General features: G+C 37.5%; 1 protein-coding gene across 1 annotated transcript in view; it reads right to left on the bottom strand.

The window, feature by feature from the left end:
* Positions 1-17,774: 17,774 nt before the first annotated feature.
* The window catches only part of SV2C (synaptic vesicle glycoprotein 2C), a 72,769-nt gene continuing 63,914 nt past the window's right edge, over positions 17,775-26,629 (bottom strand). The window contains exon 12 of the mRNA XM_062513219.1: positions 17,775-17,958. Coding sequence (XP_062369203.1) covers positions 17,775-17,958 — 184 coding nt within the window. The remainder of the gene's footprint in view (positions 17,959-26,629) is intronic.

Below are 26,629 nucleotides of genomic sequence, written 5' to 3'. Positions count from 1 at the left end.
AACAACAGGTTTTAGGCAGCCTACACCAGAGGTAACACTATGGACGCTTCATTCTTTTTTTATGAGCATACACAAATATTCTACTTCTACACATTACAAAGAAGCAAGCACTAAAGAAATCAGTGTAGTCAGCTATCTAGAGTAAATGTTTGAATGTGAACATTTCCTGTTCATACTCTGGGTCCTTTAATGGTGCATAAGATCAATGTCCTCACCATATTATCAAGGACACTGTACTGTGGATAACATGCTTCCCACTGCATTCATACTAACAATCCAGCTCCAACTTCCACACCTACCTGTGAGGGACACTGTGCCCCAGTAGGGACAGAATGTGAGAGCCAGCTAGGAATGAACAGTCTGTATTTAAATACAACAACTTTGTGTTCAGAGGCAGCTCTGTACTGTTCCAGGTCTAAAGAGGAAAATAATCTGAAAGAAGGAAGGAATGAAAATGTATCCTCCCTACATATCATTGCCTGTACTTTGATCAAAAAACTGCAGAGGCCTCTGCTACTTCATGTTTCCTGACAGTCCTGCTGTGTACAGAGAGATTTTATGTAGTGAAGGATATTGATATTTGAAATTCTTGGGTGGCTTATGTAGCAGTGACGCAAGTACATGCAGGTAATTGGAGACACTAGGCTTTTTGTTGGAAACAGAGGCTTTAATATCACTTTTTCTGCGACGATACCCGAATTTATTGTTAAATCATATTCCTTGGCTTGCTTCATTTGTCCTACAGAAAGGAAAACTGCATTTGCTAATTTAAAAGATGAAAAGATGTCTTGTTTGGTGGCTTGGTTTTGATTTGTTTGTGTGGGGTGGGTTTTTTTGTTTTTTTGTTTTTTTAAATTTTTATTTTGTTTGTTTGTTTGGTTGGTTGGTTTTGTTTTTTGTTACAGAGAAAGTCCATATCCTTATCCAGGGAGAGAAAGCCTGGGCTGGTGAGATCACCCTGGTAAGTGGGAGCGGGGAGCTGCTCCTTGGGCAGGTCAGCCTGAATCTCTGCAGCACAATATGGACTAAGATTAGCTCCAGGCAGGCTCCCAGTTACCGCAAGGACCTTTTCAATTGTTTCTTTCTTACAGCTGATTAAAGGCTGACAAGCTTAAGCGGGAGGTGCCACACGGTGCTTGTGCAGACCCAACAGCAGTGTGTCGTAACCAAAAATGTCTTGCTGCCCTTTATGCTCCCTATGCTGCCAGAAGGCCTCACCCTGACTAGTGGAGTGGACTCTCAGGATGGTGGGAGGGGTCCCTCAGCCCTGTGGGATTCCAGAGGTGGCCGAAGTCATGGTGACTCATAGGGGCATGGTGGCAGAGCTGGTGTCCCATGTGCTGACAAGGATACTAGTGGGAGCACCAGGTGAACCTAGAGTAAAAATTTTGCACGCATTATAGAGAAAACGCCACAACTGCTGTGTTTATGAATTCAACTCAAAGGTCAAGAGGCTCTCAAGGCTATGTTAGGGAACACAGAATCAGGAAGTGTCCCCAGCGCAGCTGCCTCTACGGTCTGCTGTGGGTCTTGTAGGCAGCTGCCTCTGCAGGGAAAGGGATCGGCTCTGGGAATTGTGCTGGGTTACTGCCTCTCCCTCAGCACAGTATGCTTCTTATGCATTATTAATTATCATGAGGTAAGTAAATAATTAAGTCATCGCATAACTGGCCACAGGGATCCTGGAGAAAATGCAGACTTTCTCAGTGGGGAGACTGCAAGCCCCCTGCTCATAAAAAGCAAGTGAGAGATATCACTTGCCTCTGTTCCCTTCCTTGTGTGCCTAGAGGGGAAAGGCGATGGTGCAACTCAGCCCTCGCTTCCCTCATTCTTTTCTCAGCTCCTCCCTTCCAATAAGTGAGGGCATGTGGTCACAGCAGAAACCTTAATTTAAAAGGTACATTAAGGTCAAGCTAGACTAGAGCTATGTCAGTCAAAGGATCCTAAAGAAATGTGAGATTTTAACAACTCAAAACATGATGGTGCACTGAATGGCAGGTTGAATGGAGACCTGTAACAAAAGAGCTGAAGTCCCTTTCTCTCTCAGCAGCAATGATTCCTTCCCACTGATGAAGTGATTTTAACTTCTGAATTGTCCTGGCATATGGCTGGAGGCAACACAAAACACCAAACCTTAATATTTAGAGGAACACATTCTTCAGATTTTATAATGACTGCTAGGGTAAGACAAGGTAGTTGGAAATATTCCTAACTGAGCTTTACTAAGCGTCAATAGAAACAAAATATTTCAAATTATATTCTTATTTGATAAAATTGATAACTTGTTTCTTAAAAGCAAAAGAAACTGTTTGTGGGATGGAGGAGAAACAAACACATGAGTAACTTCAACCAAACTTGTAGAGAAAGAAACAAGAAGATATACTAAAAGGTATGTTAAAGGGTAAGGTGTTACATTCAATGTATATAAAAGGGTGTATTTTTATAGCACTGACAATTGAAAAAGAAAATGGTTAGTGAAATTACTTCAGTGTCAGAAATTTGTCTTATTTCTTCACTTGCAAACCTCATGTTTGCCTTATAACTTCAGGTGCCAAAGTAAGAAGGTACTTAAGCACCCACACTTTAGTTGTTCTGAGGAAAAAAACATTTTAGACCCTGTGTTTTAAGAGAAAACTAGCAAATACAGTCCTGGAAATATGAATAGCAGTATATCCTCCAGTGTTTTTGTCAGAAACACCTTGTGACTTCCAATTTCCAAGAATTTTTATTTCAAACACTATCATCTGAAGAAAGCAATATTGTGATTCTTCAGTGACTCCTCCTAGGCCCTGGATTGCATGTTACGAAGTGGAGAAACCCCTCTCATGCTGACATGGTTGTGCTCACAGGGCTGTCTGTAGGGTCACACCATTATCTCAGTCATGGGACTAAGCTGAATTAATGTTCCTCATTGCTGCCCAAAAGCTGTGGTTTCCTTTTTCAGAAGCCAGCTCAGCTCCCAAAAAGCTGCTTAAGTGGAAAAGAGGCTGGGGTGATGTCTCCTGTGCTGAAAGTGAGAAGCAGTAGTGGAGTGGGAATACCAGATTATGCTGTAGTACGTTGTGTCTACTTCTAATTGCCTAAATGTCATGCATCTAACATTACCTAAGGTTCGTTTTGAAGGTGTTCTTTTATATGCCCTATCCTATCACGTGAGGGCTCCCTCTGCTTCCCCCATCTAGGCGAGACTTTGTTAAATCTTGTCTGTCAAGGTACCTAAGAAACCAGTTTCTCTGCTTGAACAGGTTTTTTTAAAAAAGGAGTATTTGTTCAAAATGTCTTGGACAAATGCCCTGGTTCCTGCAAAAGTGGCATAAGTTTAGCAAGACAGAGGTGGAAATCTTTCTGCCAGCACCCTGACAGAAAAGAGCTTTCTCCATTTGCCTGTTGGAATAAATATTTATTCATTTAACAGAGTACTTCGGAGTGGAGTGACCCTCCTTGTCTAGACATAATGAATAACCATAAAAATGAATTCAGAACTGTTTGAAAGCAGGGAACATCTGTGACCGGCTGCAGCTCACAGATTCAGGAAAAAAGCATTCTTTATTGAGCTGGATGTAGCAAAACTAAGATCTTGATTGTTTCCTCACATGTTATCCACAAGCTATAAGTGGTCTGCCTGTGGTAGTATTTCTTCTGGGGGGGGATTTTTATGGGTTTTGGAGTGGCATTTTTTTGGTTTTGTAAGCATCTGTGTGCTTCTTTGTGATTGCATGTGCTTAGCAATGTTTCCACTCCACTAAAAGTCTATGCATTATTCACTCATTAATGTTTTATTTATTTATTACTCTTGAGGCACAGCATTAGGAGCTTTGCATTTACAGCATACTGAGTGACAGCTAAGGCAACCCTACAACTATTCCTTGCCTGCCAACAGTTGCCCCACAGATAAAGCACAGGCTGAACTCCCATGGATTTCCACTAGATTAATTCTGGTCTCCTTACTTCCATCACTTTTCCACTGGCGCAGCTCCAGCCTTTTGAAAAGCTCCTCATTATTCACATTAGTGTAAAAAAATGAAGAACGTTTCTAAAAGACTGACAAACTCAGGCTCCAGGAGGCTCGGCCAGGGGCTAATCCCAGCATCCAGGACCCTTCACAGAGAACATAGTGTCAGCAGCCTCCTCTTATTTAAATCAAAATGGCTTCCATTTGAATTACGCTCCTGGAAGCATCTTTGTCATTTTCCAAAAGGAAAACAGGTATTCCTCAGATAACTGGATTCCAAATCACTTATGTCTGTCTATTAAAATGACAATGTGAAAAATGTGCAGTGGAAAGTTAATCAGCATCTTGTACAGGTTGGGGAGCATTGGTATCCTGGCACTGGCTCCTTGGGTTATGGCAGCACTGCTTGCAGAGAGGCCCAAAGCTGCCTCCCCTCAAGACTTGTTCCACCAAAACACATGTCAGAGATGAGCTAATCCCTGGGTAAGGACACTACTCACCCATCTCACAAGGTTTGTGTGCCTGGGTGAGGGGAAGGATCTCAGTCTGCTGCTGAGCAGTGACAGCTGGAACTCTGGGAGCTTTATTAATAAAGTCTTTCCTGTTCCTTTCATTAGTTATTTTTCCTGCTCCACCTATAGGTCAGTTTGGCGATTGCACTGTTTCAGTGGACCGGTTTGTTTTCCATAACCAGATTACTGACGGTAAAATACAGTCTCTGAACATGGTCAGTGTTAATGTTTTCACTGAGGAAAGATCCTGTGTCACTGTGAACAGGTAGTTTTTCTTGGTTTCAACGTTTGTGTAACAGTAACAATGCCAAGTTGTTAACCTGTAATTGACATTGTTAATTACAGATGACTTCTTAAACAGATGAGTGGTCTTACCCATCTCTTTTTTTGCTTGATTTATGATCAGTCAATAGTTCTGATATGCTTTTGGCACACAAAGTCCAGAGCTTTACCCTGGGAATTGGGCACTATTTGACACTGTCTTCAATAATTACACATTCTGTATATCACAAAACACAGTATGGCAGCCCTACCAAAGACAGAGAGTTAGAATTCACATTAACAGTGCAATACCAATATTACTGTAACTCAAGAGCACATAAACATCTTAGTGTTTCTTTGTTCTATGTCAGCATCTTTACTAACAGGTGTGACCTTCCTTCCTTCCTTCCTTCCTTCCTTCCTTCCTTCCTTCCTTCCTTCCTTCCTTCCTTTCCTTCCTTCCTTCCTTCCTTTCCTTCCTTCCTTTCCTTCCTTCCTTCCTTTCCTTCCTTTCCTTCCTTCCTTCCTTCCTTCCTTCCTTCCTTCCTTCCTTCCTTCCTTCCTTCCTTCCTTCCTTCCTTCCTTCCTTCCCCTTATTTTTAACATTTAAATTTTAAACTCTCTGATTTTAGCTGAAGACTGAAGGGATAAAGTCAAACTCCTCCCACATATTAAGAATTGAGTGGATGGGCAATTACTCTCAAGCAGCCTGAGCTTATTTTTCATATAATTATACTGAACACTATCAAAACACTTATTTCTGTAACTCTTCATGGACTGAATAGGAGGGATGGAGAAACGTATTCATAGACAACAGTTCCCAGACCTGCTGGATGGGAAAGAAATTTGGGGAAAGAGATCCTAACTGGTATGTAATCCTACATACCAGGTGGAATGCCTTTCATAGTCTGCTTCCAACACCAATGCTGTAATGCTCTTTGTAGGCAGAATTTGGAGTTTGCAAGCGACATGGGGCATGTGTGCAGGGACAGCCAGCCAAAGATAATTGATGCAGCAAATACAGGAGTCCACTAGTGGCTTCACTTTGAAAACTCTTGTGAAGGTGGAGTACTCTTTAGTTTTAGCTGATTTCTCATTCCTACTCTCTGTAAACTCCAGTCTAACTGCAAAACAAAAGATGTTTTTATTTACAGTTGCATACACCCTGAAAGTCCTGGGATTATGTGGTCTACAGTCTGTATGGGCACAGAATAAAATTAAATGCATTATAAACCACTGTTGTAAAATTCACATTTCAGGACTATTTTAATTACTGGCAAAAAACTGTTGCTCGGCAATAATTGAACTCTGCATTATCATAAAACTTTTAAATTAAAGTGCTATTTGCCTGGGGGAGAATAAAGATGAGTTCAATTCAGCCAAATTACCTGAATATCCAAGCAACATTTTAAGATTTTGCAGCAGGCATTTCATAGTTCATTCTTGCAACTAAGGATTCTTAAGTACCTACTTTTTCAGGCCATAACAGTGCGTTTGAGGAGTACTTTGACAATTTGTCATTCTGTGACTAGAAGTGTGAAAGTCTGGCTTTTCTGAAGGATAGTGGAATTTACTCAAGAACTGATAAGACTGACACTTGTTTGTCTTTCTATTTTCACAGCTGGAAACATTGCTTGGATTGAATAGTGTGGGTGTTTCCAAATGTAGTTCAGTCACGCATGTTTTTCTTCCCAAGCTATTTAGTATGCACAACTTCAGTCTGCTATAGTTGTGTACACTAAAATCGTTAGTGAAGTCCTAATCATATCACTTATGTTCGCTGTGAGAACCACAAGCAACACGATGTGAAATGCATCTGCAGAGTGTATTGATTTCTATACTGTGAAAGATTACGTATGGTGACACCAGAAAATATACAGAGTGGTATGACTTTCAGTTCAGATTAATATTTTTAGGAAAGTCTATGAAGAACTTTCAGCCAGTATTTCTTATCTCTGTTGCCAGGGTAAAGTGCTATTAAAAAGTTCCAGAGATGACTAAATTGGTTGGGGAGAGTTTGTGTTAGATACTGATCTCACAGAATGCATAAACTGTGTAACTGTACAATTGCTATGGGTTAAATACAAATCATAGCCTAGCTGGCATCCGAGTGGAAAGGAAGGCATATGGAGGATTCCCATGATCTATTTTAACACCTTTTCTCAGGAATATACTGTGCTGGACACCACAAAATGCTTCCCCCTCTTAACATTTGCATCCTCAGTCTCTATGTACTCATCTCAAAAAATATGTAAATGGACACACAAACAGAGTGTTCGGAATTAAGTGCCACCATTTTGATAGCATAGCTTTGCCAGCCAGGAGTATACATAAACATACACACACATATATATATGCTTCCAAAATTTGTTTGAACGAATGCTGTCCTACAAATGAAGTATCCTTCTTTGCAGGATGATGTCCTCCAACACAAGTGATGTCCTCCAACACAAAATTCCTTGCTACTGAAGGTTTTCTAGAGAGCGGGTGAAGTTTCTGAAAGGTAGCTGTGAAGCATATCTGTATAAAATTGCAGAAGATAGAACAGTATTTCTTCCCAGAATGAGACTAGAAGACAAAACTCCACCAGGGAATGAGAGAAGTGTACCCCTTCAAATGCAGGTGGATGAGGATATACATCTAAGGAGGCTTAAAATAGGAATTAGTATTTCTGTCAGTTGTATTTAATACATACAGAATTTTATTTTCCATACTGTACCACAAAACATCCTAGTTGTTAAGGGACAGTCACAAAATCATACATCCCCTTTGTAACTGGGTTTTGCAGACAGTACTCTTGCATGAGCTGAAAAATTTCCCTGTTGATGACACAGCTGAAGAGACTCATATGGTTTTTTAGTCCATCATCTGTTTAAAATATCCTATATTTGGAAATGTGTTTCCGATTTAGCCATGGAAATGTCAGAATATAAATAACTCAGCTCTTTTTTCTGTTGTTATTTTAAAGCTACTACATTTGATCTGTTTATGTTTTTTGGATGTCCAAAAAGCACAAATGCAGTGAACTTAACACTGTTGCAGTTCTGCTTCAATTTTGTGGGTTTCTGGGTCGTTTTTTTTTTTGTGTATGTATGGTGGTTTGGGGTGTGTTTTTTGTTAGTATGGGTTTGTTTGGTTTTGTTGTTGGTGGTGGGTTCTTTCCCTGTGAATACTAAGTTCTTACGGAACCAAAGTTTATTGTAGAAATTTCCACTGGCCTTTCAGATTCATGGATCATTATACTTTGCAGTAGTATGTTTTTCACATCGAGTTAGACTAGACTCTTCTGTTGATAACCTACTCCTGCAATGCAGTTACATACTGGAAGGCCAGGTGTCTATTTTGTGTAGTTATGTACCACAAAAATATCAATCCCAGATGGTTAACTAAAGAACTTTGCCTCTTACAACCACAGTAACTTTTACTCTATCTTTTTTTCACAGTCACTTAAACTCATTTATTAACTTGTTCCATGTTTACTTCTACTATATGTTCAACTTCTATTACAGGCACTAAAGATGAGATACACAGAGAACAATTGTAAAAATACTACTTAAGGTCTAAGAAATGTTTTTCTGTATAGTGGATAGTCTAGTGTCTCTTGGATAAAGAATAACAATATTCTGGCTATCATCACACCTGGTATGTATTCATTGCAGAGAACATATCTTTATTTTAATACAGCAGAGCAAAAAATCATCCCCATTTATTAATTTCATGTACACTAAATAACTTTGCTTTTGTTACACAGATGATAAATATTTTGCAGATAAATTTATAAATACTTCCACATTTTATAGATTTATACTGTACACAGTCATCCTACACAGAGCATGCCCTTTCACAAATATACAGACAGCTTTCCTCAGAGGACTTAATCAAAACACTTGGTCAAACATTTTGGAAGCTGGCAATTTGACACAGAGAAGGATACTGGAAAGATGAGTTCACAAATGTACCAGCTGGACTTGAAATGAAAAATTCAGAACTCCAAAAGAGAGAATTTATCAAGGCACACACATGCAAACACATATATACAGTAATGATGACTGTAACCTGCTTTCCAGGCACACATAGCAGTAAAGGAAACAAAGAAAGAAAGAAAGAAACAGAGAGGTCAGGACCATTGCCAAGATCTTGATGCAGATTAGCAGATCTGAAATCGAACTCCCATGTTCAAATGGCAATTCAACTTTAAAGTAGCTTGTTACCCGTATATACAGAATGTACGTTACCTTGCATTGAGAAATGGAGATTGTCAGAAATGGTAATGATTTTCTTGATGACATGTGCCCACTAACATACCTGTGTGTTTGTACACCAAAGACTATTTGAAAAATGGGATGACCAGTTGGCTCAGAGCAGTTGGAAATCTGAGTGGAAGTTTAGAAGCAAGGAACAGAAAACAACTGCAAAATAAGTAGGAAAGAATATATATTTTACCTCTGTTGCTAGGCATTAGAAAATGCTAACAGGTTTTTAAGATCAGTCACCTGACAATGCCAATAAATTGCAGTAAAAGCAAAAACTAACACAATTTTGAGAAAATCAGTAGCCTTACAATACCAGTAAGTTGCAGCGTAGGCCAAGAACTTTACTTTCTGTACCTCATCCTTGATCCCTGACTTCTGCATGTCATTGCACTGCAATAGAAACTGCCCCATTAAAAAAAATCTAATTTTATCCAGTATAACAGTATATTCCTACATACATTTGAGGCCAAGTATGAGATAGTTGATAGTTTAGTTGTCACAATGCTGTGCAGCTGATGGTAATACATCATTTTTTAAGATTAATTGGGGTTTTCAATACAATATCATGTAGAAAATGGTTAAAATAAGTTGCAGGTTGATTCACTTAGCTCAAAGCATTGATATTAAAATCCTTTTAATGTTTGTGAAACACTACATTCATAGGAAAAACCTGTCTAAAATTATTCATCCTTTAAAAATGGCAGACTAAACACGTTTCTCTCACTATAGCAATTCCAGCATGGCATTATACACAGTCACACACTTAATATTTTTGAAAGACAAAGCTGTGATCTTGATCCTAAAAAATAGCTTCACTGATTTAAACAGGGATCATATTACACTTACAAAGCTTCTCTCATGTTAACACTTTGCAGGATCCTAAACCACTTGGAGGACAATGAATGCAGGCAGACACTAGCAGCTTGGGTATTTTTTAATTCTTATAAATGAGCTAGCTTTCCTACAGTGCTAATTTCATGCCTGCTTTCAATTTTTTGTAAGTCAATATAGCATTTTATTAGTGAGGCAATAAAGGAATCAGTCACCATATTAGGATGATTGGTAGCAGGAAGAAACAGGAAAGCTCTAAAAGGTTTGTCTAAGAGAGATGATGGGAGCTTGTGTTTTTTAAGTAGCTCTTCAAATATTTTCCTTCGTCTTTTGAGCCACTGATTTTAATTTATGTTTATACATTTCTGTATAAAAGGTAGTATTATCTACTGCTGCTATGGATTTGAATAGCAATTTTCTACTTAAAACTGGTGTTTTTGTTCACAATTAGAAACTATATGCTATGGTTTCACTCACTGTGTATGCTTTCCCTCTTGTGAGATCTCCTCCTTTCCAAAAGAACTATCTTGTAAGCCTTGCTACCCCTTCTTAGTCTCCTCCCTTGGGTTTGGTATGCACTGTTATCTTCTCATGGGAGACATGGGGATAAAAAAGAATAGCAAGCTGCTTGAGTTAGTAGGTTTGTTTGTTTTAATCTTATTACAGAGCTGGCTTTCCAATAGCAAATATACATTCCTTCCTATGAAAAGAATACGCCCTTTCTTCTGCTTTCTTACTTCTGTAGCATGAGTGCATGTCCCCTACCAGAGGAATAATACTGCAAAGAGTGAACATCCTGAAAAGAGCAAAGAAGAAAGGTAGCAAATGCCAGAACTTTTGGAAGAGCTCTTTTCACTGTCACTGTTCTGTGAGTATGTGCTGATATTTTCACCCTGGATTGGCTTGAATTATAGTATCCATGATTTATATGGCACTAATTACTGTAGAAGATCTTCATAGGTGTTAATCATTAGTTGAAAAACACCCTGGCAATGGCTCTGTTTCAGGCTGGTCAAAAATTGCTGATAAGAACAGTAGCAGATAATTCTTTAACCACAACACTAGAACAACAGCAGCCATATATGCAGAAACAATGAAAAACATACAATACAGAAAATCACAGACATTTTCTTATACATTACACAGAAGTTAGCATGTTGATATCCCCATGGACCATTTTGAAGGCCTTTTGGTTGAATAAGACAAAATTCATAGCTTTTAGGAGTTTACGTATCTGAGAGTGCTGTGTCTCCTAGTCACTGGAACACCAGTGCCTTTGCATGATGTGCTGCTTTGCTGTTTGGCACAGTGTGATGGGGCGGATTGGGCAGGCAGGGGAAGGCAACAGCTAAGTCAAAGCTCATTTTTCAGACCATTTTAGGAATCCCCTTCCAACGACTGGAAACTAATGGCCAGTTGAGATGAATCTTAGCAACCCAATAATTTTGCACATGAATAAACAAAGGTTTCAGCACAAGGAGTGGAGCAGGATGTTATTTGTGTACAATGCATAATAAAGAAAGTCACATTGTCACAAAGAAAGAGATGAGAACATAGTTTGTAACTTTAACATTTGCCTGTGTTATAGAGGTGAGTGTGTCCATATGTGTGTATATTCACCCACATATGTCTGCATATGTGTTCACTTCTAACTGTGTACTATTTCTTTACAATATACAATATTATATAGCTCCAGGCTAGGATTTGAAGAAAACATCTGAAAAAATAAAAATCATTGAAGCCTACATCTCGAACTATTACTCTTCATTGTTTACATTTAATTTGATTAAATTTCATTATTTTTCCCAACCCTCTTCTTCTGAAGGATCACCTTTTAACTGGGTAAGACAGACCCATGTAAGATTCACAAAATTGTTTGATCACATAGCCGTTGGGGGATGGGCATATGTGTGGTCATACAAGGCAGGCATTAAGAGGATAGGAGACGTCTTATAGATAAGAAAGCATGCAAAATTGTACAAGAGAAGTGCTAGCCGACACCTCTAGTGCTTGACAACAAATGAAACAGGAATAACACATATGACACTGGACTCTTGCAGAGTACTCTACCTGCAACGGGCTATGAGTGCTGTCCTTTAGCATTAAAGCAGTTTCAGCTTGCTTGATCATGACTACTGGTGACAACTAAATGGCAAGTGGTAGATGCCCAAAATTAGAAAGTAGAAAGCTAAGCAAAAAACCCAGATCCTTGGGATCCAAGAGAAATGAGTTTAGGTGGCTAGCTGTGGAGAGAGTGCTGAAAGTGCCTGTCAGCTCTTTTTCTCTCTCACTTTCTCTCTCACTTGTGGACTGATGTGTCTAGCTACATACAGTTCAAATGATGGTAAGAGTAGGAGCAAGGTTTCTACTACTCATCTTGGTTATGTGGTATTAAAATATATATTCATGAGTACGCTGGGTGGAAAGAGCAATACTTTCATGTCAGGTCATCCTCACCCAAATACTTCTATTGTTAAGTAATCTCCAATCTTTGGTTATCAGACTGTGTACTGGTCCGAAGAAAGCAGTACGTCCTAGACCTTTGTCAAAGAGAATAGATTGTTTACCGTAGAAAGCACTGTACTTTTCTCTAAGTGTTTTGGTCCTATTAAATGTAACTTGTGTGTATGTTGTGGGAGGAGACTGCTGAACATTGCTGCTTTGTTTGAGTTCCACAGGATGCATTCAAAGGCCCTGAACTCCATACTGCAGGAGAGCATCTTTGTACATAATTCAATAAAATGTTTAATAAGAAAAGTGAATAAATCAGGCCAAATTTATCTCTTTTTTTCTGCCTTTTTACATGCTATGTCACTGCATTAAAAATCAGATCCTGAATGTGGATGCAATTCTATATAACATTCTTAATCTGCTACAATGGGACTAAATGTTGAAGGGTCCTTCTTTTGCGGGAAGAAATAGGAAATTTACCTCTGCAAATAAAAAAAAGTGCAGCTAATAATAGTGAATCCAAATATATTTTGCATCACTTTTGAAGTTACTAGAAGAAAGCTAATGAGGCTGATAGCAGCACATGGACTGGTTGTAGATGATGTGAGGTTAAATGAAGGTGAGATCTGCAAGTAGCATTATAATTTGATGCTTTCCATTTAATTCAGGTTTTTGAACTGAGTTCCAGATTTTCTGGCTAATGTCTCTTCTAATTCCACATCAGTGCCTGAACCATGTCTTACCTTGAAATACAAGCAAAAATCTGTATTTTCATGCTGTGTTTTCTCAACTAGCAACTTTTGAAAGTACTAATGCAGGCAAATACTTAATATTTTACAATAAGTTTAATGAACAAGAAGGCAGGAAACACAGAAAAGCAGTCTCTCAGATGTGTTTTCTTCTGGAATATGGTTACTGAACATGTGTTTTCTTTCAAAACACCAGAGGAAGTGGAGCATTTCTGTTTTCACTTCTTGTGTCTTTGACCCCCTGAGTGCAAGGATTCATTTTTTAATGTTGTGATAGAAATTTCAATTGCATTTCCAGGTTATTAAACAGGAAACATGGCTTGTAGGTTGTATTAGCATGATATAATCTTGTTTAGGTAAAGAGGTGCGACTGGATGTAAACATCTTTCTCTGACTAATGAAGATTAATTTAAAACTCAGAAAGGGGAAGAGAGCTAAAGCCTAAGACACAGAAGCTGTCCATATGAGGGACTGAGGACTATATTACTTTGCTGAGAACTGGTATCTGCTGTTATGCCTCAAGAGCAGTTACACAAAGATAAGGCTCCACAGTGGTAGAAAAACTAAAAAAAGTATTCAGGATATAATCTCCTCCAAATGGAGCTGAGCTAGGTGCACAGGCAAGAAGATTCCCTCAGATCAGGAGGTCAATAGGGGCCATTCTGAGAGGACACCTCTCCTTGTATTAGGCCATCCTTCTCAATAGGTAGGGAAACATAGAATCTGGCTGATAAAAGGTGAGATTCACCCACAGAAAGACTTCTGAAGCTACTTTCCATATTGTTTTAAAAAGTAACAACCAAAATGCAAAAGATATGTAACAAAACTTACTAAATATTACTGGGAAGTCAGAAGCAAGTGAGAGTTTTGACTTTCTTTAAGGCTGGTCCTCTAGTACGAAAAGTAATTTGGGATGGAATGAACGGAAGGAATGGCAAGAAGAGAAAGGAAGCAGAGCTTGACTTAGCAATCTTAACTTTGACCCATATTCCTAGGATGGTAAGGAAGGAGTAGACTACTGGGGCCATCAGGAAGGAGGGTTAACTCTTCTTCATCAATGCCTAATTTTTGTAGTAAACAACTCTGTAAGGGAACTGGTTAAAATCAAGCTTAGAGGAAGAAGGTTTCCCTGTACATCAATCTTGTTCAGCACTCCACCATGAACACCTATTCTTGCTTTCTAGAAGCCTGTACTCAACAACCAGTGCCAATGGTTGCCAAATGCTGTAGCTCATGCTTCCAAGCCAACAGGGTGCTAGCATGGCTATAGCCAAGCTGGTTAAAGTGTACTAACATAATAAATAAGATGCTTTCAAGAAATTGGAGTCTGCTAAATCAAGTTCTGTTAGAAAACCTGTAAGGAGTAAAACTTACTCAAATAAAATTTCCTTGCCAAAAACAAACACATGTGGTCTCTTTTGTGGACAGTTTTCAAACTTCAGAATAATTGACTGTCATGATTAACAGCATTCCAAATAGTGTGAGTCTTCAGTGTTTTCAGGCCCCATTGTGCTTTTTGCCATTGCTGCTGTTGGGATGAGCTTTTCAGCTGCACATAGAATTCCTGGATGTTATATCCTACTTCAGTTTTGGCTGACAGGGATTTCTAGTTACAGTCAGTTCTGTGATCAAAACAGACAAATAAGCAGTTTTGATTACATATGTTTTATAACTGTAATACACAAATGCTACTAAGTTTTCTTCTCTCTGGTGTATTAGGAATCTAGCCATGCCACTAAGTGATTCTTTGTGTGACATATAAGCAAACAGACTTAGAAAGGAAGTGCAGATCCTTCAGCTGAATTCAGTGATTGCTTTGGAGGCTGTAAGGAAAGACAGATATGCTGAAGACCAGTCAATTTTTTTTTGCTTATAGTGGGAGTAACATTTGTGTCCAGATCTCCATAGATTTCTGTTCCAGTCTGTGGATTTCACCTATCTCACCAAGTTATTTATAGCATGAAACTGCATTCACTTTTTTGACTTTGTGAGATAAATCTTTACTACACTCAAGCAAAAGCTATTGATTATTCAAACTTTGATGTTGGCGTGCACATTAACCCAAATCTGTTGAGCCAGCTAGCTTACCATCTAGGAAAATTCTAACTATAGGTTTTGGTTAATATGTTGGAATTGTTCTTGGGTTTTTCCTTTGTTCATCTCTTTCTTTTTTATTCTCCTAATTCCTACCCATGATTATTTTTTCTTTTTTCTACCTTAGAACATTTTAATTCTGGACCATGCAGTGTCCATTTAAAAAATCTCTGCTAATTCCTGTTGTTGCTACATTCCATTTCATCCAGACTTAATCACAGATATATGATAAAGTCAGGATTTACAATAAGACCAACACTGAAATCAACATAATTTTACATGTACTGAGATTTTAGAGTGTTAAACTTGAATCATAGCCCTCAAAGGCTGAATATAATTTTTCTGTGATCCATTTCCTTCAAGCTGGTCAGAAGGTACGAAGTGCTGTATCTGAGTGTTATGGGAATTACATGCAGAGATGGACAGAATATACTGCTGCAAGAGGACAGTGCATAGCAACACAAAGCAATATTTTACCACTGTTGTTGATGTTTACTCCAAATATGTACAGAGGCTTCAGATTTCAAAATAACTTGTGCAGTATGTGCAAAGAGTTGAACATGTGCTATTAATGAATTGCACAGAGAAAAAGGGGTCAAATATAGTATTAATTGTAGAAAACGGCCTTAAAATCATATAAAGGCTATGACTAGTGGACAAAAGCCACAAATGCAAAACTAAGGACAGAATTTTGTTCTAGAACTTAGCAAAAAATAATTCTTCCTCATTTATTAACATAGTTTAGAAATTTAAGAGACATGTCAAAGTCAGATTTAAACAGAAAATATTTCATTTCAAATATCTTCATCTTAACACTGCAAAACAAACATACTTCCTAAACTTTTTTTTCTTATGATAGCCTATTTAAATTATCAGCATCAAAATAATGCCCCCTAGTTTCCCATACTCATGCTTTTTTAATTCTGCCAATTTTCTCATTTCATAGGAGAAAATAACATCTTGGGCTAACATTTTTTGTGCTACAATGTGTAGCAGAGGCATTTGTTAGTAACTGAAAATGTCACTTCTAGAATCAGTAGATTAAACAGCGAACTATGAATGTGTTGAATGATCTTCCTACTTAGACTTTTACTGATTCTTTTGATTCTTTTATCTGCAGTGCCAGATATTACTACCCAAATCCAAGTTCACATCTAAGAGCAAGAGAAAAATCAGTGAAAAAATCTCTAGCTTACTACATGATGACCTTATTTGAAAGCTTAGTTCCTTGGCAATGGTTCATCTACCTAATAAATGCTGTCAGACATAATGACATAATTAGAAAAAAAATTAGAATAGAATTTTCCATATGTTTTATAGCAAATTTGTTATTTGATATTTGAAACAGCAGATAGTTAATCAGCTGATACAGGTTGTCTTAGCTCCACTGAAAGCAATGCCCGTTTCTGTCATCGGAGGATCTGCCTGTTTTCTTCAATAATTTTATAAATGTATCTGTATTAAATTGGTAATGCTGATATTTTAAAGAGCTCCCATAACCTGTTGCATAGCATTATGACTGATGGGGAATTTTCCACTAATCAGAACCATCTACAGCATAGAAGGAATGTATTTACTACCATTTGCTTTCCATCTATGCACTTCATTTAAGAAAAACATTACCATTCCCTGCAGCCTTGCCATGGCTTGTTTCTTAGTGGCTTTTGAAAGAGACATTTGAAGATATTAAGACATTTCAGACATTAAAAATTAGCTGAGAAAATGGTTGTATTAAGGTGTAGAAACTATGAAAAAAAATAGAGGTCTTTACATATATAAATTTTGAATAAACCTCTGAAAGATTCTTCCTTATCATATAGTTCAATGGCTTGATTCTTCCTTTAGTCATACTAACAACAGCAAGACTATCTGCATTCATTAATTCCTGGAATAAGACAAATTCACTGTTTTAAATGGTAAAAATATTCCAAATGTCACAAGGGAGAATGAAACGAGATTTTTTGGGAGCATCAGCAGAAAAAAGTGAAAATGTTAATTTTGTTATTCTCTCTACTGCATACCTATATGGACTTTTAAACTCCCTGCAGTAGCTGTTGCCTCCTCCTCAGCCTGTATGGGGTATAGTTGCTAGTCTTTACTTGGACTGAATCTGCCTAAAAATGTTTCCCAAGAAAGAGTCATTTCCACGAGTTTTTACCACCTAAGCACAGCTGCAGAAGGTCACTGTTCCCAGTAATGATGCAATCAAGAGTTTCCTGATAAATGCTGCATGCATTAATACATCAAGATTCCCCAAACCAATACTGCTAAGTAATTGGTTTGCATATCTGTACTAAAGCTCACAATACCCTGGCCACATTTAGTGTGTGATTTCTAAATAATCTGACTGCTTGCATTTTATATATCTGATTATTATTATTAGTATGGTTTTTACCTTCCTGGGTATGTCACCAAAACTGTTTTAAGAGGTAGCTTTGCACTTTGAAGTGAAATGGGTTTGAGTAACAAAGTATGCAAGCAAACAAAAGTGAAATTTAAAACATTCATACAGAGGTTGCTAAATCTCTGCTACTCCAAAGTATCTGTTGAATTTGATTTCTGACATTTGAGCACTCTACTGTGTGTTGAGAATCTGAAGCCTTTGCACCATCAGTCAGGAGAATTGACATTTGTACAAAGAAGGAAATAAGTAGTGAATTTTTTTTTCCAGTTACATCAACACCTGGGTTCTTGTATCAGGAAGCCGAAGTCCTACCAGTCCTCCACATACTAGGACAGTAGAAGCAAGGAGAATAGGGATTGCTTTGGTGATACCAACAAGGGAACCAAATATTAGGTTTCCAAGTACAGCTGCAGCTTTGCATAGTGCATTCAAAAAGCCAAAGCCTGTTGCCCTAAAAGAGAAAAGAGAAGAAATTTAAAATACAGGTGAAAGAATAAAGCCTTTGAGACACATCCTCAGTGTGAATAAATCAGTACAGCCCCAACATCTTAAAATTTATGCCAGTAAGGGTTCTGTGCTCTGATTTAAAATGAGAAATTAAAGCTCAGTTGCTACAGTATTTCATTGTGACAATTCATTCTTCTGTGTCAGGGATCAAAATGAGAAATTAATATCTGAACAGATGAGTTTACACCTCTAGAGCTGAACATGGAACTTGCAAATGGAAATTCAGTAAGACTTAATTTGCTACATTTAGAAAAGTGGACATGTCAAGAAGCTCCCAAAGGAGAACTGCTTTGTCATCTGTGTGATGATTATTAATCTGAATGAATGGATGATCACCTTAGGGTATGGAATTAAAATGGAGTTTCTTACAGATGGTACACATGTTGAAATAGTGCTTTTTAAAGGCTAATGAGACCGCCAATATTAATGAATATTCATCTCTTAGAGGTAAAGAAGATAGGGTATATAGAAACCTGTTGGGTGAAAGAGATATCTAAGAAACTTTGGACAAAAGGAAAAGGAATAGTATGACACCCAGTAATTCAGGTGGAGTCTTGCATTACAGTGACGTGATTTTAGTAGTCTGAAGTATTTGAATTATTTTGTAACTCTTGCATAGACCTAATATGCAAACTGCCATAATTTAAATTGTGTTTTGACTTGATTGTAGGATTTGTTGATGAAGGAATGAACTTGCCCTATCAAAAATTTCCTAACAAAGATATCTGTACCATGATAGAATCTGCAACACTTCCCAGCTCTCTTAAAAATTAGAAAGAAGTCTAATAAGGAGTTCACAGTATGTTTGCTGGGGAAAAAAAAATCAAGAAGGCAGTTGTTCTAATTTTCAGAATACTTTTTTGCTTGCACTGCAATTAAAAGCCCTAGTCTAAACAACAGAATTTAAAAAACAGAATTTAAAAACTAGTAATCAAAGTGACTTTAAAAGAACTATACTTATTTTACTGAAGCACCTGTGAGGGAAAGGGAGAACTCTTATGTTCAGATGTAGACTGAATTCCCAGGAAGTTTCTACTGGACCTACTAAAGAGGTGTCCAGAGAATCAACTTGAAGTAAGAACACTTGACCCCAGCTGAGAGCAAGGATATAATGGCTCAATGCTCTTCACAAAACTCATTTTTGCTTTTGAAAACAGCAAATAATGCTATCAAGACATGACAGATCTTCTGTCTGAAGCAAGTGAGAACCATGGCCCCAGCCCAGAGTGTCAGAGTTCACTTCCTCTGCTCTTTGGTAAATCTCAATAGTGTAGATTTAGGTCTTTTGGTGTCATGCTTCCAAGCTGTATGCTAGGGGAGAGGTAAAAGCTTCAGTCCAGGAGAGTTGACCAGGATATAGCGGCTTTCAGCACAGTCCATGCCCTATGTGGGATACTGTTCAAAAAAAGGATGATGAATAGGTCTAGATCCTTCTCTTATATTTCTAAAACACTGTGGTTTGCTCTAAGAAACGTAACTCTAGTTAACCCACAAAGTCAAATCCACAATCTGAACAAGATTGAGAATGTGCCATTTTGAAATAATGGTGCCTTTCCTGTCAAATTCTTAAATCAGTTAATAGAATGTCCGCAGAACAGAATTAAGACATGTAACATACTAATTAATGCACCTTGTAGTGGTTTTTTTTGCCATTATGTTAAATATTTATTTTCCATTGTTTCAGTCCAAGGTCAGTTCCCTTACCTAAAATGTTATAAAAGTAAGTCAGCTTTGTGTATCATGCGTCTTTTCTGAATCTGGGACAAAACACAAATTACTTTTTTTAAATACTAGTTGATTACATACTTATTTATTATTAGTTTGGCAATATGTCTCTTACACTCCCCACCAGTACTTTAATCTCTTTAAAATGTCTGATATTTAGCAAAGAAATTACTGTTTTGTCTGAAGTAAGCATAATTCCTCTTTGTGTAAAGCATGGCATCCATCCAGATAGTGCACAACACTAAGTATTGGCAGTATCTAAAGAAAAAGAGACAGATCATTTCTACGGCAGAGTAGAAACTACCAAAACAATCTGTGGGAAAAAAAAAACCAAAAAACCAAACCAAACCAAGCCAAAACAAAAAACAAACAAACAAAAAAAAAACCAAAACAAACAAGTAGAAGAGACCCAGGTATGTCTCTTACATGTTCAAAGTCCTTATTTATGTTAATTACTCCTTACTTTGTGTTGTCTGTATTTGATTGAACCTGTAGTACTTTTACAAAATACATACTGCTAAGGAAACCTAAACAAGCACACCCTGGACATACACTTTTGAAAATGACATGTTCTGCCCACATGTTCTGCCCTCTGGCAGTCCAGACCCCTGAGGACTGCCAGAGGGCACATTGCTGAGAGCAGCACATGAGGAAAGTTTGGGAAGTGTTGCCTTTGAAAATTTCTGGCAGAGAGACATTTGCAGCAGCTCCTTGAGAATACCTTCCTCAGAGAAACCAGCAAGTTAAAACGTGCCCATTCTAAGCAGGACCTTTGGAGGAATGGGTCTGAGGGAGGAGCATGAGAAACTCTGAAGGAAGCAGAGAAGAGACATCCTACTGGTGTGAACTTCCAAAGCCTATGAGAAAACAAGCGAATCTCTAGTGTGGGAACATCTGTGCTCCAGGGACATATAAACCCCAGAATATCTGGAGGAATATGATGCAGGATGGGGTGTAGCTACCGAGAGGGAAAAAGCACCAGACTGATGGATCTTGTAGGGTTCACAGAATCACAGAGTGGGCAAGTTTGAAAGTGGCCACAGTCACCTCAACCTCAAAGTTCAAACAGGGTAATCTTAGTCCAGCAGGTCTGTGCCTAGCCTGTACTGGTTATTCTTCCTGAGGTGCAGAACCCTGCATTTGCCTTTTTTGAATTTCAGATAGTTCTTCTTCATCTATATCTCCAGCTGGTCAAGGTCCTTCTGAAGAGCTGCACAAAGCATGCGAGTAGGCAGGAGGTTCTTGAAGTGGAAAAGACTGTATTGCAAGCAGGTAGAAAGAGGTTAAAAGACAACACAACTGGACTGGAAAATTGAGTTTATGTGATAGGATAAAGAGAGATGGCTGCTATTCTGGAGAACTCAATGAAAGAAGGAAGGGAAAATAAAATGGTTCTGATGTCAGCCTCATTTATACACAGAAAGTACTTCTAAAGTTGTGGTGGTGACTGGTTATGATCAGCATCTGCTGCACATAAATATGATTTTCTTGGTTGCCAATGTTAACATAAAATCAAACTTAACTCTGAATAACAGTAACAGAAAAAACCCATGGAGAAACTATAGACACCTCGTCATCAAACGCCTCAGTATATTCAGAGATACCAGAACTCCCCAAAGAATACATAGATCCAGGTAAAACAAATTTGGATAGATACAGGCAGGAAATCTTTGGAAAAGCAATAGCACAAAACATATGGGGATGTTTTACTTATGTTTAGTGTTGTTTTATACTACCTTAAAAAGGTAAGCTGTTTCACAGATGTTAGCTGCTTGTATCAACTACTTATGATAGTGGTCTGAATACAATTTTCTGAGCAATTTGAACCATTTCTTTTCAGTCTGGTCTCTACAGATGCCACTGTTCTTTAGACTTACTATTTATTATATATCAAACATTACTTTATGGAGTTTTAAATAATTTTTAATACATACAATACCTCTTTTGTCTAAACAAAATTAAGATTAATTTTTTGCACTGAAAAAACAGTTCTGTTTGTAAAATGGACTTACAGAATTTTGCTAATTGTAAGGGGTTTTTATAAATCTAATTCCATTAGTTATCAAATTATAAACAAATAAAAGTAAGAAAAAATAAGCTCATTTTATTGCCCTTAACTGTCTTGATAATTAAAAAATGAACAAACCAGAAGAAGTTCAATCTTTTAATCTTTAAGCAGATTTCTGGCATATCCTTTTGCCTAAAATGTTCACATAATTGGCATGAACAATAAGATTTTAACAGGCTTAAGTAAACTGTTGTTATGAGCTGTACCTAAGAAGCATTGTCACTTATATTATACCTTATACCCTTCAATCTTATACCTTCATACCCTTCAATTTTAATACTGTGTTTGAATGTGTTTGTACTTATAGTAATACCAAGGTGTTCAAACCGTTGTGGAGCTCAAGGGGTAGCAAATTCAAACTGCTTGTTTTTACAAACATCCTTCTTAGAACAGTATTTGTGATTCAAACCCTTTAAAATCTGTATTAATTCATGCTTTTAAAATTAATTCTCCTTAATTCAGGGAAATAAAAATAGCCAGGAAATAAATATGCTGCAAATCACACATGTGTATGACTATAGCCTTTTGCAGTGTTTGTACTGTCTCCACTACAGTGTTTGAGGAAAGTGCAAGAATGTCAGCAAATGATGGAAGTTATGTGATGTATCATTTTAGCAACATGACAAAATAGTGTGAAAAATTCCAAGGTAATAAGGCCATTTATACATACACCCTTTTCTTTGTGTTGATCAATTATTGGACAAACATTTGCACAAAAATGTCAGTCATGTTCATGAGTAATCTTCATTATTGGTCAAGGGAGATCAGTAATAAGTACCAAGAATCCTTTGTCCAGCTAAAGAGTTCATTTAAGTCTTGTAAGCACATCAGTGAGAAAACACTGGTTAATCAATTCAGGATTGTCTTTTTAAAAACCCTAGATACAGATTTTGCTATTGACAGGAGAATAATACTAATGTCTTTTATAAAAATTTCAGGCTGAAGAGAAAGCTGAATGTTACTGAAAAGGAATTTCCCCCAATGTACTTTACTTCTGCTGCTGAGAAAGCTGTGACAAAGAAAAATGCTTAGCTTCCTTTCATCTAAGGTCCATATAAAAATGGCAAGAGTCCAAACAGTTAAAAATAGAGGGATTATCCAAGCCTTTAGATTAAAAGAGCTTGTTTCCTGATTGCCACATATGTTCCTTCTTAGACCAGGTGCTAGTATTCCTGCATAAAATACTTCAGATCCACTTTATCACTGCTGATAAAACATCTGAAAACTTCATTGTCCTGCAGCAGAGTGCTACTAAACATATAGCAACAAATATTTGTTATCTTTCTTGCCAGAGCTATTTACAAAAACAGCAAGTTAAAACAAAATTTTGTTAGAATTGAAGAATTGATAATATGTAAAGCATTTAAACAGAGTTTCCAAATATTCTGTGGACAATTTTCTGATGTCCAGATATTTTATATTCTCTTAAAAAATTATTACAGAAATACATATAATGGCTTGATCAATTATAGTGCTTTATAGTGTGCAAGTAAAACTGTGGAATTCACCTTCCTTCCTTGGATTACCGTGAAAGGCATAGGTGTGGCAGGTCATATCTTAAAAACTTTAACATTTCAGCAAAATGAAATGCTCTCGGGATGAGAGCAGAAAATAGCTGTCAGGAAATCTACTGTAAGTCAATTACTGCTACTGTGAGTCCATGAACTGAAAATAGGAGACTTATTTCTTAATTACAGCCAAACCCTTATGAACCTTTTTCAGAGGCACTAAAAAAAGGTAAATCAGGATGACTTAATGTTATAGCTCACCTTGAATTCTAAGTATTCCTGGATAAGATTCAAACCCAGATCTATGGCAGCCACAGTAAAATGATGAATTGTTGGTTATCTGATGCAATTTGATTTATCGTCTATGTGGGAGATGATCTATTTTCTATTCCATTTTCTATTTAGGTTTTAGTTATTTGTTGTACCAACTCCCTGATGAGAATCTTGGCATATAATGCTGGTGCTTCCCAAGTTCACAAGAAGATACTTAGCATTTATGGGAAAGTAAAAATTGCATTTTAAAGTAATAAAAATGTCCAAATGTTCCTCCTTTGGAGAACTTAAGCTTTTTTCCATCCGTATTTATATTACAGGCAGAGCTGAGGAACTGTGCAGAGTTATTGCAGGCCCCTTGGGCGCACACATTACAACACAAGCCGTAATTACCTCATCACACAATATTTTTTATACACATCACTCTGCCAATTCAGAGAAAAAAGAGTGCTTGAGGGTAAAATATAGATGTAGTGAAGAAAACTTAGTTTCCCTCATCTGCTACAGAGGTTGGAAGATGCACTGTGAATAAGATTGGGGACTGCAACATGAGAAAACAGTTTCACGGTTAAGACAGTGAACTGCTGTCACAAGAAAAGCTAAAATCCCTACTCCTGTTGCATAATTTGCATATGATGCCAGCAAGTTACATAAAGCTAACAGAATGGTCTTCAAGTATGCTTTTCGTGTGTTCTAGTTGCTCAGCTTAGCACCTTCAGGTTTATGTTGCTGTAGTGCTAGGCACCTATGGCTGTATTGAAGCTACACTTTCAGCCCATTCCTTCTATAATGCTCAGTGACTGAAATTTTTGGTGTTACACACTCCAGCCTACAGATCTCCTCTCCTGATGGATAGCAGAGTCCATTGAGAAGATAAGGTAAATGACAATAGGAAAGACAAGAGAAAATATAAGTTATTTACATTCCTGAGTTGTAGTAATTTGCTTGCTTATCAGAAATCACTGACTTATATCCAGCTATCATGGGTGTCTTTTAAAATCGGAGTATTGAGAAGTTGAAGAAATGATACTATATTATCAAAATATTATTATTCATTACTTCATATATATCATCTAGAAGACAGAAATCTGCTTATGACCAGGATTAGTAATGTTATTTTCCATTTTAACACTACTTCATCATTCACCTGAGAACTATTTGAAATCTATACATCCTCTAATATCTATTACAACAATTGTACAAACCAGCTGACGTTTTATGAAGAATGTGAAAACAAAAGCTAACCTAAAATAGAATAAAAATTTGGAAGTACTCATCAAGAAAGTAGGAAAAACTATGTAGTTATCTCAATTCCAGGGATCAGCAAACTGAAATGTAAATATGTAGATGAATGTGAATTCATACAGAATCCAAATCTGTCAAGATTTTGAAGCAACCATAACTGATGAAGAGTAAACAGAAATGTGTGCCCTGCATCACGTAGACTGCACACTGCCAAACTGTTCACCACACTCCCACCTGGCAAAAAGCCAGTATGATCCCTAAATACCTAGAGTGCGATTTATGAAACACCTTTCGTAGTATACTGCACAACACCAGCCAAACCCCTGCATTTCAGCAACTGGCTGGTCTCCAAGAGGAGGACAAGGAGGGGCTACCCAGTCCAGCCTCTCATGCATGGTAGCATGAACTGGCCTCTTTCCACCCACCTTTCTTTGAGCCCAACCTCCAGTTACCCTTTGCTGCACATTTGTGGTTATTTCACTGATAGGCTGTAAGAAAATAGTATTGAACACTCACAGAGTGAGCAAGGAGTTTGTGCTTAGATTCCCACTACAGGAGAATCTGGAAGCCAGTTTCAGGACCAGATTCACTCTGCATTCAAGCAGCCTTGTAGCAAAAGACAGCATCATCTTAAGTATGAAGGATTTCACATACAAAAAAATCAGGAAGCTTCATGTTCCACACATGCTGAGAAAGGCTATTCAGCCCTACAGGTGCTTGCAGAAGCTGGAAATTCCCAGCAAACTGTGGCAAGTGGAGCCTGATTATGGAGACCACAGGAGTCTGAGGAGGAAACCCATGACTATTAGAAGTGAGCAATACTGGTTGTTAAACGCAGCTAAACTGGATAAAAAAATTATCAGAGAATGCCCCAAAGATGGCAATTTCTTCAGGATATTTATTAGAATTATATCATAGCATTTGGATGGTGGAAGAATTCTTGCCAAAAGAGCAATTTCCTGAGGCATAATAAAAATAGCAGCACTTCTAATATTAAAACTTAGCCTTATAAATCTTGGGATTCATAAATAGCCTAGTATCATGATTTGATATAATTACAGATGTGGACATCAATTTGTTGTTTGAAGAAACACAAAATTTTGAAATTAAAATGAAATTAAAACAGAGAAGACAGTCTACACTTCTCTACATCTCTTCATATATAATACATGGACACAATGACCTTTGTTAGGAATCCGGGCAATTTTAAATTATTTTTTTTAGGGATCTGATGGGGGGAGAAATATTCAAAGCTATTCAAGGCTATTCAAGGTAGTGCAGCTTTTACATTTGTGCACTCCCCATACCACAGCATATGACTCAACAGCTCTTCATTCCTTCCATTAAGTGACATAAAGTCAGGATTTAAAAGTGCCCTGTATCTGAACAAAACCCAACCCATGTCATCTTGTGGCAATGCAGTATTTGAGAATTATCCTGAGATTTCCTGCAAGAGCCCTGGTGTCAAGAGCAGTGCCCAACATAATTTTTACCCACTTAATGTACACTCCTAGTGGACCTGCATACAACTTCATGGCAGACAGATTATCAGCTCAGGGTGGTTCAGACAGTGATTTTTATCATGGTTCCTACCATTTCACAGTTAACAGACAAATGCAGCTGTATTGCTGGTTTGGACCAACTACAGCCTTCAATAAAGTAGTTAATGAAGTTAAAATGTGGGAAACTCAAAGATACCCCTTTATTGTTATCAGAAATACTACTCATTAGCTGTGTTTTAAATGGGAGTAGCTGTTAGACCTTCCATTTTCTAATGAAACTACATTTTATGGTAT

The sequence above is a fragment of the Cinclus cinclus genome, chromosome Z, assembly GCF_963662255.1.
Source record: "Cinclus cinclus chromosome Z, bCinCin1.1, whole genome shotgun sequence".
Taxonomy (NCBI): domain Eukaryota; kingdom Metazoa; phylum Chordata; class Aves; order Passeriformes; family Cinclidae; genus Cinclus; species Cinclus cinclus.
The sequence above is the reverse complement of the archived record's forward strand: the minus strand, read 5'-3'. Positions and strand labels throughout refer to the sequence as shown.